The sequence below is a fragment of the Palaemon carinicauda genome, unplaced genomic scaffold, assembly GCF_036898095.1.
Source record: "Palaemon carinicauda isolate YSFRI2023 unplaced genomic scaffold, ASM3689809v2 scaffold409, whole genome shotgun sequence".
In the NCBI taxonomy this organism is placed as follows: domain Eukaryota; kingdom Metazoa; phylum Arthropoda; class Malacostraca; order Decapoda; family Palaemonidae; genus Palaemon; species Palaemon carinicauda.
In genome coordinates, this window is record NW_027171661.1 from 132,501 (window position 1) to 151,378 (window position 18,878).

General features: G+C 37.8%; 1 protein-coding gene across 1 annotated transcript in view; it reads right to left on the minus strand.

Moving 5' to 3' along the window:
• LOC137636848 (golgin subfamily A member 6-like protein 25) overlaps positions 1–17,937 on the minus strand; it is a 21,912-nt gene extending 3,975 nt beyond the window's left edge. The window contains exons 1-2 of the mRNA XM_068369207.1: positions 17,338–17,937; positions 7,599–8,052 (exon numbers count right to left, since the gene is read on the minus strand). Of these exons, the coding sequence (XP_068225308.1) occupies positions 7,599–8,052; positions 17,338–17,884 (1,001 nt within the window). The 5' untranslated portion in view covers positions 17,885–17,937. The remainder of the gene's footprint in view (positions 1–7,598; positions 8,053–17,337) is intronic.
• Positions 17,938–18,878: the final 941 nt, after the last annotated feature.

An 18,878-nucleotide genomic window follows, 5' to 3' on the forward strand; every position in this document is an offset into this window, starting at 1 on the left:
AGGTAACAAAGCATGCTAGACCAAGTCAGACTTCTTCTCTCTGCTGCTTTTGTTACAGCTGCTGCTGCTCCTTGTCCTTTTCCTCCCACCAACTTTGCTGCTGGTCCTCCTTCTTCTTCTTCTTCTTCTTCTTCTTCTTCTGCTGCTGCTGCTGCTGCTGCTGCTGCTGAGAAGAAGTCAGACTTATTCTTTCTGCATTTGTCCACCTGATGAAGAAACAGTACAAGTGAATCTTCATCAGGTAACAAAGCATGCTAGACAGAGTCTGACTTCTTCTCTCTGCTGCTTTTGTTACTGCTGCTGCTGCTCCTTGTCCTTTTCCTCCTACCAATGTTGCTGCTGGTCCTCCTTCTTCTTCTTCTTCTTCTGCTGCTGCTGCTGCTGCTGAGAAGAAGTCAGACTTATTCTTTCTGCATTTGTCCACCTGATGAAGAAACAGTACAGGTGAATCTTCATCAGGTAACAAAGCATGCTAGACCAAGTCTGACTTCTTCTCTCTGCTGCTTTTGTTACTGCTGCTGCTGCTCCTTGTCCTTTTCCTCCTACCAATGTTGCTGCTGGTCCTCCTTCTTCTTCTTCTTCTTCTTCTTCTGCCGCTGCTGCTGAGAAAAAGTCAGACTTGTTCTTTCTGCATTTGTCCACCTGATGAATAAACAGTACAAGTGAATCTTCAACAGGTAACAAAGCATGCTAGACCAAGTCTGACTTCTTCTCTCTGCTGCTTTTGTTACTGCTGCTGCTGCTCCTTGTCCTTTTCCTCCTACCAACTTTGCTGCTGGTCCTCCTTCTTCTTCTTCGTCTTCTTCTTCTTCTTCTTCTTCTTCTTCTTCTTCTGCTACTGCTGCTGCTGCTGCTGCTGAGAAGAAGTCAGACTTATTCTTTCTGCATTTGTCCGCCTGATGAAGAAACAGTACAGGTGAATCTTCATCAGGTAACAAAGCATGCTAGACAGAGTCTGACTTCTTCTCTCTGCTGCTTTTGTTACTGCTGCTGCTGCTCCTTGTCCTTTTCCTCCTACCAATGTTGCTGCTGGTCCTCCTTCTTCTTCTTCTTCTTCTGCTGCTGCTGCTGCTGCTGAGAAGAAGTCAGACTTATTCTTTCTGCATTTGTCCACCTGATGAAGAAACAGTACAGGTGAATCTTCATCAGGTAACAAAGCATGCTAGACCAAGTCAGACTTCTTCTCTCTGCTGCTTTTGTTACTGCTGCTGCTGCTCCTTGTCCTTTTCCTCCTACCAATGTTGCTGCTGGTCCTCATTCTTCTTCTTCTTCTTCTTCTTCTGCTGCTGCTGCTGCTGAGAAGAAGTCAGACTTGTTCTTTCTGCATTTGTCCACCTGATGAAGAAACAGTACAAGTGAATCTTCAACAGGTAACAAAGCATGCTAGACCAAGTCAGACTTCTTCTCTCTGCTGCTTTTGTTACTGCTGCTGCTGCTCCTTGTCCTTTTCCTCCTACCAACTTTGCTGCTGGTCCTCCTTCTTCTTCTTCGTCTTCTTCTTCTTCTTCTTCTTCTTCTTCTTCTTCTGCTGCTGCTGCTGCTGCTGCTGCTGAGAAGAAGTCAGACTTATTCTTTCTGCATTTGTCCACCTGATGAAGAAACAGTACAGGTGAATCTTCATCAGGTAACAAAGCATGCTAGACCAAGTCTGACTTCTTCTCTCTGCTGCTTTTGTTACTGCTGCTGCTGCTCCTTGTCCTTTTCCTCCTACCAATGTTGCTGCTGGTCCTCCTTCTTCTTCTTCTTCTTCTTCTTCTGCTGCTGCTGCTGCTGCTGAGAAGAAGTCAGACTTATTCTTTCTGCATTTGTCCACCTGATGAAGAAACAGTACAGGTGAATCTTCATCAGGTAACAAAGCATGCTAGACCAAGTCAGACTTCTTCTCTCTGCTGCTTTTGTTACTGCTGCTGCTGCTCCTTGTCCTTTTCCTCCTACCAACTTTGCTGCTGGTCCTCCTTCTTCTTCTTCGTCTTCTTCTTCTTCTTCTTCTTCTTCTTCTTCTTCTTCTGCTGCTGCTGCTGCTGCTGCTGCTGCTGAGAAGAAGTCAGACTTATTCTTTCTGCATTTGTCCACCTGATGAAGAAACAGTACAGGTGAATCTTCATCAGGTAACAAAGCATGCTAGACCAAGTCTGACTTCTTCTCTCTGCTGCTTTTGTTACTGCTGCTGCTGCTCCTTGTCCTTTTCCTCCTACCAATGTTGCTGCTGGTCCTCCTTCTTCTTTTTCTTCTTCTTCTTCTGCTGCTGCTGCTGCTGCTGCTGCTGCTGAGAAGGTCAGACTTATTCTTTCTGCATTTGTCCACCTGATGAAGAAACAGTACAGGTGAATCTTCATCAGGTAACAAAGCATGCTAGACCAAGTCTGACTTCTTCTCTCTGCTGCTTTTGTTACTGCTGCTGCTGCTCCTCGTCCTTTTCCTCCTACCAATGTTGCTGTTGGTCCTCCTTCTTCTTCTTCTTCTTCTTCTTCTGCTGCTGCTGCTGCTTCTGCTGAGAAGTCAGACTTATTCTTTCTGCATTTGTCCACCTGATGAAGAAACAGTACAGGTGAATCTTCATCAGGTAACAAAGCATGCTAGACGAAGTCAGACTTCTTCTCTCTGCTGCTTTTGTTACTGCTGCTGCTGCTCCTTGTCCTTTTCCTCCTACCAATGTTGCTGCTGGTCCTCCTTCTTCTTCTTCTTCTTCTTCTTCTTCTTCTTCTGCTGCTGCTGCTGCTGCTGCTGAGAAGAAGTCAGACTTATTCTTTCTGCAGTTTTCCACCTGATGAAGAAACAGTACAGGTGAATCTTCATCAGGTAACAAAGCAGGCTAGACAGAGTCTGACTTCTTCTCTCTGCTGCTTTTGTTACTGCTGCTGCTGCTCCTTGTCCTTTTCCTCCTACCAATGTTGCTGCTGGTCCTCCTTCTTCTTCTTCTTCCTCTTCTTCTTCTCCTTCTCCTTCTGCTGCTGCTGCTGCTGCTGCTGCTGCTGCTAAGAAGAAGTCAGACTTATTCTTTCTGCAGTTTTCCACCTGATGAAGAAACAGTACAGGTGAATCTTCATCAGGTAACAAAGCATGCTAGACGAAGTCAGACTTCTTCTCTCTGCTGCTTTTGTTACTGCTGCTGCTGCTCCTTGTCCTTTTCCTCCTACCAATGTTGCTGCTGGTCCTCCTTCTTCTTCTTCTTCCTCTTCTTCTTCTCCTTCTCCTTCTGCTGCTGCTGCTGCTGCTGCTGCTGCTGCTGAGAAGAAGTCAGACTTATTCTTTCTGCAGTTTTCCACCTGATGAAGAAACAGTACAGGTGAATCTTCATCAGGTAACAAAGCATGCTAGACGAAGTCAGACTTCTTCTCTCTGCTGCTTTTGTTACTGCTGCTGCTGCTCCTTGTCCTTTTCCTCCTACCAATGTTGCTGCTGGTCCTCCTTCTTCTTCTTCTTCTTCTTCTTCTTCTTCTTCTTCTGCTGCTGCTGCTGCTGCTGCTGAGAAGAAGTCAGACTGGTTCTTTCTGCATTTGTCCACCTGATGAAGAAACAGTACAAGTGAATCTTCAACAGGTAACAAAGCATGCTAGACCAAGTCAGACTTCTTCTCTCTGCTGCTTTTGTTACTGCTGCAGCTGCTCCTTGTCCTTTTCCTCCTACCAATGTTGCTGCTGGTCCTCATTCTTCCTCTTCTTCTTCTTCTTCTGCTGCTGCTGCTGCTGAGAAGAAGTCAGACTTGTTCTTTCTGCATTTGTCCACCTGATGAAGAAACAGTACAAGTGAATCTTCAACAGGTAACAAAGCATGCTACACCAAGTCAGACTTCTTCTCTCTGCTGCTTTTGTTACTGCTGCTGCTGCTCCTTGTCCTTTTCCTCCTACCAACTTTGCTGCTGGTCCTCCTTCTTCTTCTTCATCTTCTTCTTCTTCTTCTTCTTCTTCTTCTTCTTCTTCTTCTGCTGCTGCTGCTGCTGCTGCTGCTGCTGAGAAGAAGTCAGACTTATTCTTTCTGCATTTGTCCACCTGATGAAGAAACAGTACAGGTGAATCTTCATCAGGTAACAAAGCATGCTAGACCAAGTCTGACTTCTTCTCTCTGCTGCTTTTGTTACTGCTGCTGCTGCTCTTCGTCCTTTTCCTCCTACCAATGTTGCTGCTGGTCCTCCTTCTTCTTCTTCTTCTTCTTCTGCTGCTGCTGCTGCTTCTGCTGAGAAGAAGTCAGACTTATTCTTTCTGCATTTGTCCACCTGATGAAGAAAAAGTACAGGTGAATCTTCATCAGGTAACAAAGCATGCTAGACGAAGTCAGACTTCTTCTCTCTGCTGCTTTTGTTACTGCTGCTGCTGCTCCTTGTCCTTTTCCTCCTACCAATGTTGCTGCTGGTCCTCCTTCTTCTTCTTCTTCTTCTTCTTCTTCTTCTGCTGCTGAGGAAAAGAAGTCAGACTTATTCTTTCTGCATTTGTCCACCTGATGAAGAAAAAGTACAGGTGAATCTTCATCAGGTAACAAAGCATGCTAGACCAAGTCAGACTTCTTCTCTCTGCTGCTTTCGTTACTGCTGCTGCTGCTCCTTGTCCTTTTCATCCTACCAATGTTGCTGCTGGTCCTCCTTCTTCTTCTTCTTCTTCTTCTTCTTCTTCTGCTGCTGCTGCTGAGGAGAAGAAATCAGACTTGTTCTTTCTGCATTTGTCCACCTGATGAAGAAACAGTACAAGTGAATCTTCAACAGGTAACAAAGCATGCTAGACCAAGTCAGACTTCTTCTCTCTGCTGCTTTTGTTACTGATGCTGCTGCTCCTTGTCCTTTTCCTCCTACCAATGTTGCTGCTGGTCCTCATTCTTCTTCTTCTTCTTCTTCTTCTGCTGCTGCTTCTGCTGAGAAGAAGTCAGACTTGTTCTTTCTGCATTTGTCCACCTGATGAAGAAACAGTACAAGTGAATCTTCAACAGGTAACAAAGCATGCTAGACCAAGTCAGACTTCTTCTCTCTGCTGCTTTTGTTACAGCTGCTGCTGCTCCTTGTCCTTTTCCTCCTACCAATGTTGCTGCTGGTCCTCCTTCTTCTTCTTATTCTTATTCTTCTTCTTCTTCTTCTTCTTCTTCTTCTGCTGCTGCTGTTGCTGCTGCTGCTGCTGAGAAGAAGTCAGACTTGTTCTTTCTGCATTTGTCCACCTGATGAAGAAACAGTACAAGTGAATCTTCATCAGGTAACAAAGCATGCTAGACCAAGTCAGACTTCTTCTCTCTGCTGCTTTTGTTACAGCTGCTGCTGCTCCTTGTCCTTTTCCTCCTACCAATGTTGCTGCTGGTCCTCCTTCTTCTTCTTCTTCTTCTTCTTCTTCTTCTTCTTCTGCTGCTGCTGCTGCTGAGAAGAAGTCAGACTTATTCTTTCTGCATTTGTCCACCTGATGAAGAAACAGTACAGGTGGATCTTCATCAGGTAACAAATCATGCTAGACCAAGTCTGACTTCTTCTCTCTGCTGCTTTTGTTACTGCTTCTGCTGCTCCTTGTCCTTTTCCTCCTACCAATGTTGCTGCTGGTCCTTCTTCTTCTTCTTCTTCTTCTTCTTCTTCTTCTTCTTCTTCTTCTTCTGCTGCTGCTGCTGCTGCTGCTGAGAAGAAGTCAGACTTGTTCTTTCTGCATTTGTCCACCTGATGAAGAAACAGTACAGGTGAATCTTCATCAGGTAACAAAGCATGCTAGACCAAGTCAGACTTCTTCTCTCTGCTGCTTTCGTTACTGCTGCTGCTGCTCCTTGTCCTTTTCATCCTACCAATGTTGCTGCTGGTCCTCCTTCTTCTTCTTCTTCTTCTTCTTCTTCTTCTGCTGCTGCTGCTGAGGAGAAGAAATCAGACTTGTTCTTTCTGCATTTGTCCACCTGATGAAGAAACAGTACAAGTGAATCTTCATCAGGTAACAAAGCATGCTAGACCAAGTCAGACTTCTTCTCTCTGCTGCTTTTGTTACTGCTGCTGCTGCTCCTTGTCCTTTTCCTCCTACCAATGTCGCTGCTGGTCCTCCTTCTTCTTCTTCTTCTTCTTCTTCTTCTTCTTCTTCTTCTTCTTCTTCTTCTTCTTCTTCTGCTGCTGCTGCTGCTGCTGCTGCTGCTGAGAAGAAGTCAGACTTATTCTTTCTGCATTTGTCCACCTGATGAAGAAACAGTACAAGTGAATCTTCATCAGGTAACAAAGCATGCTAGACCAAGTCAGTCTTCTTCTCTCTGCTGCTTTTGTTACTGCTGCTGCTGCTCCTTGTCCTTTTCCTCCTACCAATGTTGCTGCTGGTCCTCCTTCTTCTTCTTCTTCTTCTTCTTCTTCTGCTGCTGCTGCTGCTGAGAAGAAGTCAGACTTATTCTTTCTGCATTTGTCCACCTGATGAAGAAACAGTACAGGTGGATCTTCATCAGGTAACAAATCATGCTAGACCAAGTCTGACTTCTTCTCTCTGCTGCTTTTGTTACTGCTTCTGCTGCTCCTTGTCCTTTTCCTCCTACCAATGTTGCTGCTGGTCCTTCTTCTTCTTCTTCTTCTTCTTCTTCTTCTTCTTCTTCTTCTTCTTCTGCTGCTGCTGCTGCTGCTGCTGAGAAGAAGTCAGACTTGTTCTTTCTGCATTTGTCCACCTGATGAAGAAACAGTACAGGTGAATCTTCATCAGGTAACAAAGCATGCTAGACCAAGTCAGACTTCTTCTCTCTGCTGCTTTCGTTACTGCTGCTGCTGCTCCTTGTCCTTTTCATCCTACCAATGTTGCTGCTGGTCCTCCTTCTTCTTCTTCTTCTTCTTCTTCTTCTTCTTCTGCTGCTGCTGCTGAGGAGAAGAAATCAGACTTGTTCTTTCTGCATTTGTCCACCTGATGAAGAAACAGTACAAGTGAATCTTCATCAGGTAACAAAGCATGCTAGACCAAGTCAGACTTCTTCTCTCTGCTGCTTTTGTTACTGCTGCTGCTGCTCCTTGTCCTTTTCCTCCTACCAATGTCGCTGCTGGTCCTCCTTCTTCTTCTTCTTCTTCTTCTTCTTCTTCTTCTTCTTCTTCTTCTTCTTCTTCTTCTTCTTCTTCTTCTTCTTCTGCTGCTGCTGCTGCTGCTGCTGCTGCTGAGAAGAAGTCAGACTTATTCTTTCTGCATTTGTCCACCTGATGAAGAAACAGTACAAGTGAATCTTCATCAGGTAACAAAGCATGCTAGACCAAGTCAGTCTTCTTCTCTCTGCTGCTTTTGTTACTGCTGCTGCTGCTCCTTGTCCTTTTCCTCCTACCAATGTTGCTGCTGGTCCTCCTTCTTCTTCTTCTTCTTCTTCTGTTGCTGCTGCTGCTGCTGAGAAGAAGTCAGACTTGTTCTTTCTGCATTTGTCCACCTGATGAAGAAACAGTACAGGTGAATCTTCATCAGGTAACAAAGCATACTAGACCAAGTCAGATTTCTTCTTTCTGCTGCTTATGTTACAGCTGATGCTGCTCTTACTCCCACTGTTTATATTTTTTTTCTGTATCGTGTATTTTTTTAGGATACTGGATTTTCTATTACTTTTTTTTTTCATTTTTTTTTTTATATTTTTTTGGATTTTTTTATATATATTTTTGGCGATTTTCTAGTTTTAATGTTTTTAATACTCCTCTACTTATAACTTACTCCTCTTCTTCATTGAAGATATTTTCAAGTGAATCAAATTTCCCGAGGACTTCCTTAACTATATGATCAATCCTGTTCTTCTTAGTGAATCTTTCAAGTCTTTCTTTTCTATTCAATTCTTCCAGAATTCGAATTTCCTTCTCTTTTTCCATGATGATTCTCTTAAGATTGATAATTTCTTCTGCCTGTTGGTTCACCAGAAGATTCAATTGGTTCTTCACCTCAATGACATAGTGAAGATCAAGTCCTCTTTGTTTAATCTCTGCTTTTTCCTCTTCAATTCTTTCTTCCAAAATTTGAATTTCCTCTTCTTTGGCTTTGATAATTCTCTTCAGAGAAGTATTTTCGTCTTCTCTTTCTTTCTTTTCCTGGAGAACAATATTTAGTTCTTCTTGTACCTTTCTTCTTTCTTCTTTTTCTTCTTCAATGTTCTCCTCCATTGTAATCTTTTCCTCTTCGCTATCCATTATAATTCTCTTCAGAGAAGTAATTTCCTCTTCTCTTTCTTTCTTTTCCTGAAGAACGCTATTCAGTTCTTCTTGTACCTTTCTTCTTTCTTCTTCAATGTTCTCCTCCAATGTAATCTTTTCCTCTTCTTTATCCAGTATAATTTGCTTCAGAGAAGTATTTTCCTCTTCTCTTTCTTTCTTTTCCTGAAGAACGCTATTCAGTTCTTCTTGTACCTTTCTTCTTTCTTCTTCAATGTTCTCCTCCAATGTAATCTTTTCCTCTTCTTTATCCAGTATAATTTGCTTCAGAGAAGTATTTTCCTCTTCTCTTTCTTTCTTTTCCTGAAGAACGCTATTCAGTTCTTCTTGTACCTTTCTTCTTTCTTCTTCAATGTTCTCCTCCAATGTAATCTTTTCCTCTTCTTTATCCAGTAAAATTTGCTTCAGAGAAGTATTTTCCTCTTCTCTTTCTTTCTTTTCCTGAAGAACGCTATTCAGTTCTTCTTGTACCTTTCTTCTTTCTTCTTTTTCTTCTTCAATGTTCTCCTCCAATGTAATCTTTTCCTCTTCTTGATCCATTATAATTCTCTTCAGAGAAGTATTTTCCTCTTCTCTTTCTTTCTTTTCCTGAAGAACGCTATTCAGTTCTTCTTGTACCTTTCTTCTTTCTTCTTCAATGTTCTCCTCCAATGTAATCTTTTCCTCTTCTTTATCCAGTAAAATTTGCTTCAGAGAAGTATTTTCCTCTTCTCTTTCTTTCTTTTCCTGAAGAACGCTATTCAGTTCTTCTTGTACCTTTCTTCTTTCTTCTTTTTCTTCTTCAATGTTCTCCTCCAATGTAATCTTTTCCTCTTCTTGATCCATTATAATTCTCTTCAGAGAAGTATTTTCCTCTTCTCTTTCTTTCTTTTCCTGAAGAACGCTATTCAGTTCTTCTTGTACCTTTCTTCTTTCTTCTTCAATGTTCTCCTCCAATGTAATCTTTTCCTCTTCTTTATCCAGTATAATTCGCTTCAGAGAAGTATTTTCCTCTTCTCTTTCTTTCTTTTCCTGAAGAACGCTATTCAGTTCTTCTTGTACCTTTCTTCTTTCTTCTTCAATGTTCTCCTCCAATGTAATCTTTTCCTCTTCTTTATCCAGTATAATTCGCTTCAGAGAAGTATTTTCCTCTTCTCTTTCTTTCTTTTCCTGAAGAACGCTATTCAGTTCTTCTTGTACCTTTCTTCTTTCTTCTTCAATGTTCTCCTCCAATGTAATCTTTTCCTCTTCTTTATCCATTATAATTCTCTTCAGAGAAGTATTTTCCTCTTCTCTTTCTTTCTTTTCCTGAAGAATGCTATTCAGTTCTTCTTGTACCTTTCTTCTTTCTTCTTCAATGTTCTCCTCCAATGTAATCTTTTCCTCTTCTTTATCCAGTAAAATTTGCTTCAGAGAAGTATTTTCCTCTTCTCTTTCTTTCTTTTCCTGAAGAACGCTATTCAGTTCTTCTTGTACCTTTCTTCTTTCTTCTTTTTCTTCTTCAATGTTCTCCTCCAATGTAATCTTTTCCTCTTCTTGATCCATTATAATTCTCTTCAGAGAAGTATTTTCCTCTTCTCTTTCTTTCTTTTCCTGAAGAACGCTATTCAGTTCTTCTTGTACCTTTCTTCTTTCTTCTTCAATGTTCTCCTCCAATGTAATCTTTTCCTCTTCTTTATCCAGTATAATTTGCTTCAGAGAAGTATTTTCCTCTTCTCTTTCTTTCTTTTCCTGAAGAATGCTATTCAGTTCTTCTTGTACCTTTCTTCTTTCTTCTTCAATGTTCTCCAATGTAATCTTTTCCTCTTCTTTATCCAGTAAAATTTGCTTCAGAGAAGTATTTTCCTCTTCTCTTTCTTTCTTTTCCTGAAGAATGCTATTCAGTTCTTCTTGTACCTTTCTTCTTTCTTCTTCAATGTTCTCCTCCAATGTAATCTTTTCCTCTTCTTTATCCAGTATAATTTGCTTCAGAGAAGTATTTTCCTCTTCTCTTTCTTTCTTTTCCTGAAGAATGCTATTCAGTTCTTCTTGTACCTTTCTTCTTTCTTCTTCAATGTTCTCCTCCAATGTAATCTTTTCCTCTTCTTTATCCAGTAAAATTTGCTTCAGAGAAGTATTTTCCTCTTCTCTTTCTTTCTTTTCCTGAAGAATGCTATTCAGTTCTTCTTGTACCTTTCTTCTTTCTTCTTCAATGTTCTCCTCCAATGTAATCTTTTCCTCTTCTTTATCCAGTATAATTTGCTTCAGAGAAGTATTTTCCTCTTCTCTTTCTTTCTTTTCCTGAAGAATGCTATTCAGTTCTTCTTGTACCTTTCTTCTTTCTTCTTCAATGTTCTCCTCCAATGTAATCTTTTCCTCTTCTTTATCCATTATAATTCTCTTCAGAGAAGTATTTTCCTCTTCTCTTTCTTTCTTTTCCTGAAGAATGCTATTCAGTTCTTCTTGTACCTTTCTTCTTTCTTCTTCAATGTTCTCCTCCAATGTAATCTTTTCCTCTTCTTTATCCATTATAATTCTCTTCAGAGAAGTATTTTCCTCTTCTCTTTCTTTCTTTTCCTGAAGAATGCTATTCAGTTCTTCTTGTACCTTTCTTCTTTCTTCTTCAATGTTCTCCTCCAATGTAATCTTTTCCTCTTCTTTATCCAGTATAATTTGCTTCAGAGAAGTATTTTCCTCTTCTCTTTCTTTCTTTTCCTGAAGAACGCTATTCAGTTCTTCTTGTACCTTTCTTCTTTCTTCTTTTTCTTCTTCAATGTTCTCCTCCAATGTAATCTTTTCCTCTTCTTGATCCATTATAATTCTCTTCAGAGAAGTATTTTCCTCTTCTCTTTCTTTCTTTTCCTGAAGAATGCTATTCAGTTCTTCTTGTACCTTTCTTCTTTCTTCTTCAATGTTCTCCTCCAATGTAATCTTTTCCTCTTCTTTATCCATTATAATTCTTTTCAGAGAAGTATTTTCCTCTTCTCTTTCTTTCTTTTCCTGAAGAATGCTATTCAGTTCTTCTTGTACCTTTCTTCTTTCTTCTTCAATGTTCTCCTCCAATGTAATCTTTTCCTCTTCTTTATCCAGTATAATTTGCTTCAGAGAAGTATTTTCCTCTTCTCTTTCTTTCTTTTCCTGGAGAATGCTATTCAGTTCTTCTTGTACCTTTCTTCTTTCTTCTTTTTCTTCTTCAATGTTCTCCTCCAATGTAATCTTTTCCTCTTCTTGATCCATTATAATTCTCTTCAGAGAAGTATTTTCCTCTTCTCTTTCTTTCTTTTCCTGAAGAATGCTATTCAGTTCTTCTTGTACCTTTCTTCTTTCTTCTTCAATGTTCTCCTCCAATGTAATCTTTTCCTCTTCTTTATCCAGTAAAATTTGCTTCAGAGAAGTATTTTCCTCTTCTCTTTCTTTCTTTTCCTGAAGAACGCTATTCAGTTCTTCTTGTACCTTTCTTCTTTCTTCTTTTTCTTCTTCAATGTTCTCCTCCAATGTAATCTTTTCCTCTTCTTGATCCATTATAATTCTCTTCAGAGAAGTATTTTCCTCTTCTCTTTCTTTCTTTTCCTGAAGAACGCTATTCAGTTCTTCTTGTACCTTTCTTCTTTCTTCTTCAATGTTCTCCTCCAATGTAATCTTTTCCTCTTCTTTATCCAGTAAAATTTGCTTCAGAGAAGTATTTTCCTCTTCTCTTTCTTTCTTTTCCTGAAGAATGCTATTCAGTTCTTCTTGTACCTTTCTTCTTTCTTCTTCAATGTTCTCCTCCAATGTAATCTTTTCCTCTTCTTTATCCAGTAAAATTTGCTTCAGAGAAGTATTTTCCTCTTCTCTTTCTTTCTTTTCCTGAAGAACGCTATTCAGTTCTTCTTGTACCTTTCTTCTTTCTTCTTCAATGTTCTCCTCCAATGTAATCTTTTCCTCTTCTTTATCCAGTATAATTTGCTTCAGAGAAGTATTTTCCTCTTCTCTTTCTTTCTTTTCCTGAAGAATGCTATTCAGTTCTTCTTGTACCTTTCTTCTTTCTTCTTCAATGTTCTCCTCCAATGTAATCTTTTCCTCTTCTTTATCCATTATAATTCTCTTCAGAGAAGTATTTTCCTCTTCTCTTTCTTTCTTTTCCTGAAGAATGCTATTCAGTTCTTCTTGTACCTTTCTTCTTTCTTCTTCAATGTTCTCCTCCAATGTAATCTTTTCCTCTTCTTGATCCATTATAATTCTCTTCAGAGAAGTATTTTCCTCTTCTCTTTCTTTCTTTTCCTGAAGAACGCTATTCAGTTCTTCTTGTACCTTTCTTCTTTCTTCTTCAATGTTCTCCTCCAATGTAATCTTTTCCTCTTCTTTATCCAGTATAATTTGCTTCAGAGAAGTATTTTCCTCTTCTCTTTCTTTCTTTTCCTGAAGAACGCTATTCAGTTCTTCTTGTACCTTTCTTCTTTCTTCTTCAATGTTCTCCTCCAATGTAATCTTTTCCTCTTCTTTATCCAGTATAATTTGCTTCAGAGAAGTATTTTCCTCTTCTCTTTCTTTCTTTTCCTGAAGAATGCTATTCAGTTCTTCTTGTACCTTTCTTCTTTCTTCTTCAATGTTCTCCTCCAATGTAATCTTTTCCTCTTCTTTATCCAGTATAATTTGCTTCAGAGAAGTATTTTCCTCTTCTCTTTCTTTCTTTTCCTGAAGAATGCTATTCAGTTCTTCTTGTACCTTTCTTCTTTCTTCTTCAATGTTCTCCTCCAATGTAATCTTTTCCTCTTCTTTATCCATTATAATTCTTTTCAGAGAAGTATTTTCCTCTTCTCTTTCTTTCTTTTCCTGAAGAATGCTATTCAGTTCTTCTTGTACCTTTCTTCTTTCTTCTTCAATGTTCTCCTCCAATGTAATCTTTTCCTCTTCTTTATCCAGTATAATTTGCTTCAGAGAAGTATTTTCCTCTTCTCTTTCTTTCTTTTCCTGAAGAACGCTATTCAGTTCTTCTTGTACCTTTCTTCTTTCTTCTTCAATGTTCTCCTCCAATGTAATCTTTTCCTCTTCTTTATCCAGTAAAATTTGCTTCAGAGAAGTATTTTCCTCTTCTCTTTCTTTCTTTTCCTGAAGAACGCTATTCAGTTCTTCTTGTACCTTTCTTCTTTCTTCTTCAATGTTCTCCTCCAATGTAATCTTTTCCTCTTCTTTATCCAGTATAATTTGCTTCAGAGAAGTATTTTCCTCTTCTCTTTCTTTCTTTTCCTGAAGAACGCTATTCAGTTCTTCTTGTACCTTTCTTCTTTCTTCTTCAATGTTCTCCTCCAATGTAATCTTTTCCTCTTCTTTATCCAGTATAATTTGCTTCAGAGAAGTATTTTCCTCTTCTCTTTCTTTCTTTTCCTGAAGAATGCTATTCAGTTCTTCTTGTACCTTTCTTCTTTCTTCTTCAATGTTCTCCTCCAATGTAATCTTTTCCTCTTCTTGATCCATTATAATTCTCTTCAGAGAAGTATTTTCCTCTTCTCTTTCTTTCTTTTCCTGAAGAATGCTATTCAGTTCTTCTTGTACCTTTCTTCTTTCTTCTTCAATGTTCTCCTCCAATGTAATCTTTTCCTCTTCTTGATCCATTATAATTCTCTTCAGAGAAGTATTTTCCTCTTCTCTTTCTTTCTTTTCCTGAAGAATGCTATTCAGTTCTTCTTGTACCTTTCTTCTTTCTTCTTCAATGTTCTCCTCCAATGTAATCTTTTCCTCTTCTTTATCCATTATAATTCTCTTCAGAGAAGTATTTTCCTCTTCTCTTTCTTTCTTTTCCTGAAGAATGCTATTCAGTTCTTCTTGTACCTTTCTTCTTTCTTCTTCAATGTTCTCCTCCAATGTAATCTTTTCCTCTTCTTGATCCATTATAATTCTCTTCAGAGAAGTATTTTCCTCTTCTCTTTCTTTCTTTTCCTGAAGAATGCTATTCAGTTCTTCTTGTACCTTTCTTCTTTCTTCTTCAATGTTCTCCTCCAATGTAATCTTTTCCTCTTCTTGATCCATTATAATTCTCTTCAGAGAAGTATTTTCCTCTTCTCTTTCTTTCTTTTCCTGAAGAATGCTATTCAGTTCTTCTTGTACCTTTCTTCTTTCTTCTTCAATGTTCTCCTCCAATGTAATCTTATCCTCTTCTTTATCCATTATAATTCTCTTCAGAGAAGTATTTTCCTCTTCTCTTTCTTTCTTTTCCTGAAGAATGCTATTCAGTTCTTCTTGTACCTTTCTTCTTTCTTCTTCAATGTTCTCCTCCAATGTAATCTTTTCCTCTTCTTTATCCATTATAATTCTCTTCAGAGAAGTATTTTCCTCTTCTCTTTCTTTCTTTTCCTGAAGAACGCTATTCAGTTCTTCTTGTACCTTTCTTCTTTCTTCTTTTTCTTCTTCAATGTTCTCCTCCAATGTATTCTTTTCCTCTTCTTGATCCATTATAATTCTCTTCAGAGAAGTATTTTCCTCTTCTCTTTCTTTCTTTTCCTGAAGAATGCTATTCAGTTCTTCTTGTACCTTTCTTCTTTCTTCTTTTTCTTCTTCAATGTTCTCCTCCAATGTATTCTTTTCCTCTTCTTGATCCATTATAATTCTCTTCAGAGAAGTATTTTCCTCTTCTCTTTCTTTCTTTTCCTGAAGAATGCTATTCAGTTCTTCTTGTACCTTTCTTCTTTCTTCTTTTTCTTCTTCAATGTTCTCCTCCAATGTATTCTTTTCCTCTTCTTGATCCATTATAATTCTCTTCAGAGAAGTATTTTCCTCTTCTCTTTCTTTCTTTTCCTGAAGAATGCTATTCAGTTCTTCTTGTACCTTTCTTCTTTCTTCTTCAATGTTCTCCTCCAATGTAATCTTTTCCTCTTCTTTATCCAGTATAATTTGCTTCAGAGAAGTATTTTCCTCTTCTCTTTCTTTCTTTTCCTGAAGAACGCTATTCAGTTCTTCTTGTACCTTTCTTCTTTCTTCTTCAATGTTCTCCTCCAATGTAATCTTTTCCTCTTCTTTATCCAGTATAATTTGCTTCAGAGAAGTATTTTCCTCTTCTCTTTCTTTCTTTTCCTGAAGAATGCTATTCAGTTCTTCTTGTACCTTTCTTCTTTCTTCTTTTTCTTCTTCAATGTTCTCCTCCAATGTATTCTTTTCCTCTTCTTGATCCATTATAATTCTCTTCAGAGAAGTATTTTCCTCTTCTCTTTCTTTCTTTTCCTGAAGAATGCTATTCAGTTCTTCTTGTACCTTTCTTCTTTCTTCTTTTTCTTCTTCAATGTTCTCCTCCAATGTATTCTTTTCCTCTTCTTGATCCATTATAATTCTCTTCAGAGAAGTATTTTCCTCTTCTCTTTCTTTCTTTTCCTGAAGAACGCTATTCAGTTCTTCTTGTACCTTTCTTCTTTCTTCTTCAATGGTCTCCTCCAATGTAATCTTTTCCTCTTCTTTATCCATTATAATTCTCTTCAGAGAAGTATTTTCCTCTTCTCTTTCTTTCTTTTCCTGAAGAACGCTATTCAGTTCTTCTTGTACCTTTCTTCTTTCTTCTTCAATGGTCTCCTCCAATGTAATCTTTTCCTCTTCTTGATCCATTATAATTCTCTTCAGAGAAGTATTTTCCTCTTCTCTTTCTTTCTTTTCCTTAAGAACGCTATTCAGTTCTTCTTCTACCTTTCTTCTTTCTTCTTTTTCTTCTTCAATGTTCTCCTCCAATGTATTCTTTTCCTCTTCTTTATCCATTATAATTCTCTTCAGAGAAGTATTTTCCTCTTCTCTTTCTTTCTTTTCCTGAAGAATGCTATTCAGTTCTTCTTGTACCTTTCTTCTTTCTTCTTCAATGTTCTCCTCCAATGTAATCTTTTCCTCTTCTTTATCCATTATAATTCTCTTCAGAGAAGTATTTTCCTCTTCTCTTTCTTTCTTTTCCTGAAGAACGCTATTCAGTTCTTCTTGTACCTTTCTTCTTTCTTCTTTTTCTTCTTCAATGTTCTCCTCCAATGTATTCTTTTCCTCTTCTTGATCCATTATAATTCTCTTCAGAGAAGTATTTTCCTCTTCTCTTTCTTTCTTTTCCTGAAGAATGCTATTCAGTTCTTCTTGTACCTTTCTTCTTTCTTCTTCAATGTTCTCCTCCAATGTAATCTTTTCCTCTTCTTTATCCAGTATAATTTGCTTCAGAGAAGTATTTTCCTCTTCTCTTTCTTTCTTTTCCTGAAGAATGCTATTCAGTTCTTCTTTTACCTTTCTTCTTTCTTCTTTTTCTTCTTCAATGTTCTCCTCCAATGTATTCTTTTCCTCTTCTTGATCCATTATAATTCTCTTCAGAGAAGTATTTTCCTCTTCTCTTTCTTTCTTTTCCTGAAGAATGCTATTCAGTTCTTCTTGTACCTTTCTTCTTTCTTCTTTTTCTTCTTCAATGTTCTCCTCCAATGTATTCTTTTCCTCTTCTTGATCCATTATAATTCTCTTCAGAGAAGTATTTTCCTCTTCTCTTTCTTTCTTTTCCTGAAGAATGCTATTCAGTTCTTCTTGTACCTTTCTTCTTTCTTCTTCAATGTTCTCCTCCAATGTAATCTTTTCCTCTTCTTTATCCAGTATAATTTGCTTCAGAGAAGTATTTTCCTCTTCTCTTTCTTTCTTTTCCTGAAGAACGCTATTCAGTTCTTCTTGTACCTTTCTTCTTTCTTCTTTTTCTTCTTCAATGTTCTCCTCCAATGTATTCTTTTCCTCTTCTTGATCCATTATAATTCTCTTCAGAGAAGTATTTTCCTCTTCTCTTTCTTTCTTTTCCTGAAGAATGCTATTCAGTTCTTCTTGTACCTTTCTTCTTTCTTCTTCAATGTTCTCCTCCAATGTAATCTTTTCCTCTTCTTTATCCAGTATAATTTGCTTCAGAGAAGTATTTTCCTCTTCTCTTTCTTTCTTTTCCTGAAGAACGCTATTCAGTTCTTCTTGTACCTTTCTTCTTTCTTCTTCAATGTTCTCCTCCAATGTAATCTTTTCCTCTTCTTTATCCAGTATAATTTGCTTCAGAGAAGTAATTTCCTCTTCTCTTTCTTTCTTTTCCTTAAGAACGCTATTCAGTTCTTCTTCTACCTTTCTTCTTTCTTCTTTTTCTTCTTCAATGTTCTCCTCCAATGTATTCTTTTCCTCTTCTTGATCCATTATAATTCTCTTCAGAGAAGTATTTTCCTCTTCTCTTTCTTTCTTTTCCTGAAGAATGCTATTCAGTTCTTCTTGTACCTTTCTTCTTTCTTCTTTTTCTTCTTCAATGTTCTCCTCCAATGTATTCTTTTCCTCTTCTTGATCCATTATAATTCTCTTCAGAGAAGTATTTTCCTCTTCTCTTTCTTTCTTTTCCTGAAGAACGCTATTCAGTTCTTCTTGTACCTTTCTTCTTTCTTCTTCAATGTTCTCCTCCAATGTAATCTTTTCCTCTTCTTTATCCATTATAATTCTCTTCAGAGAAGTATTTTCCTCTTCTCTTTCTTTCTTTTCCTGAAGAACGCTATTCAGTTCTTCTTGTACCTTTCTTCTTTCTTCTTCAATGTTCTCCTCCAATGTAATCTTTTCCTCTTCTTTATCCATTATAATTCTCTTCAGAGAAGTATTTTCCTCTTCTCTTTCTTTCTTTTCCTGAAGAACGCTATTCAGTTCTTCTTGTACCTTTCTTCTTTCTTCTTCAATGTTCTCCTCCAATGTAATCTTTTCCTCTTCTTTATCCATTATAATTCTCTTCAGAGAAGTATTTTCCTCTTCTCTTTCTTTCTTTTCCTGAAGAACGCTATTCAGTTCTTCTTCTACCTTTCTTCTTTCTTCTTCAATGTTCTCCTCCAATGTAATCTTTTCCTCTTCTTTATCCATTATAATTCTCTTCAGAGAAGTATTTTCCTCTTCTCTTTCTTTCTTTTCCTTAAGAACGCTATTCAGTTCTTCTTCTACCTTTCTTCTTTCTTCTTTTTCTTCTTCAATGTTCTCCTCCAATGTATTCTTTTCCTCTTCTTGATCCATTATAATTCTCTTCAGAGAAGTATTTTCCTCTTCTCTTTCTTTCTTTTCCTGAAGAATGCTATTCAGTTCTTCTTGTACCTTTCTTCTTTCTTCTTCAATGTTCTCCTCCAATGTAATCTTTTCCTCTTCTTTATCCATTATAATTCTCTTCAGAGAAGTATTTTCCTCTTCTCTTTCTTTCTTTTCCTGAAGAACGCTATTCAGTTCTTCTTGTACCTTTCTTCTTTCTTCTTTTTCTTCTTCAATGTTCTCCTCCAATGTATTCTTTTCCTCTTCTTGATCCATTATAATTCTCTTCAGAGAAGTATTTTCCTCTTCTCTTTCTTTCTTTTCCTGAAGAATGCTATTCAGTTCTTCTTGTACCTTTCTTCTTTCTTCTTCAATGTTCTCCTCCAATGTAATCTTTTCCTCTTCTTTATCCAGTATAATTTGCTTCAGAGAAGTATTTTCCTCTTCTCTTTCTTTCTTTTCCTGAAGAACGCTATTCAGTTCTTCTTGTACCTTTCTTCTTTCTTCTTCAATGTTCTCCTCCAATGTAATCTTTTCCTCTTCTTTATCCATTATAATTCTCTTCAGAGAAGTATTTTCCTCTTCTCTTTCTTTCTTTTCCTGAAGAACGCTATTCAGTTCTTCTTGTACCTTTCTTCTTTCTTCTTTTTCTTCTTCAATGTTCTCCTCCAATGTAATCTTTTCCTCTTCCCTATCCATTATAATTCTCTTCAGAGAAGTATTTTCCTCTTCTCTTTCTTTCTTTTCCTGAAGAACGCTATTCAGTTCTTCTTGTACCTTTCTTCTTTCTTCTTCAATGTTCTCCTCCAATGTAATCTTTTCCTCTTCTTTATCCAGT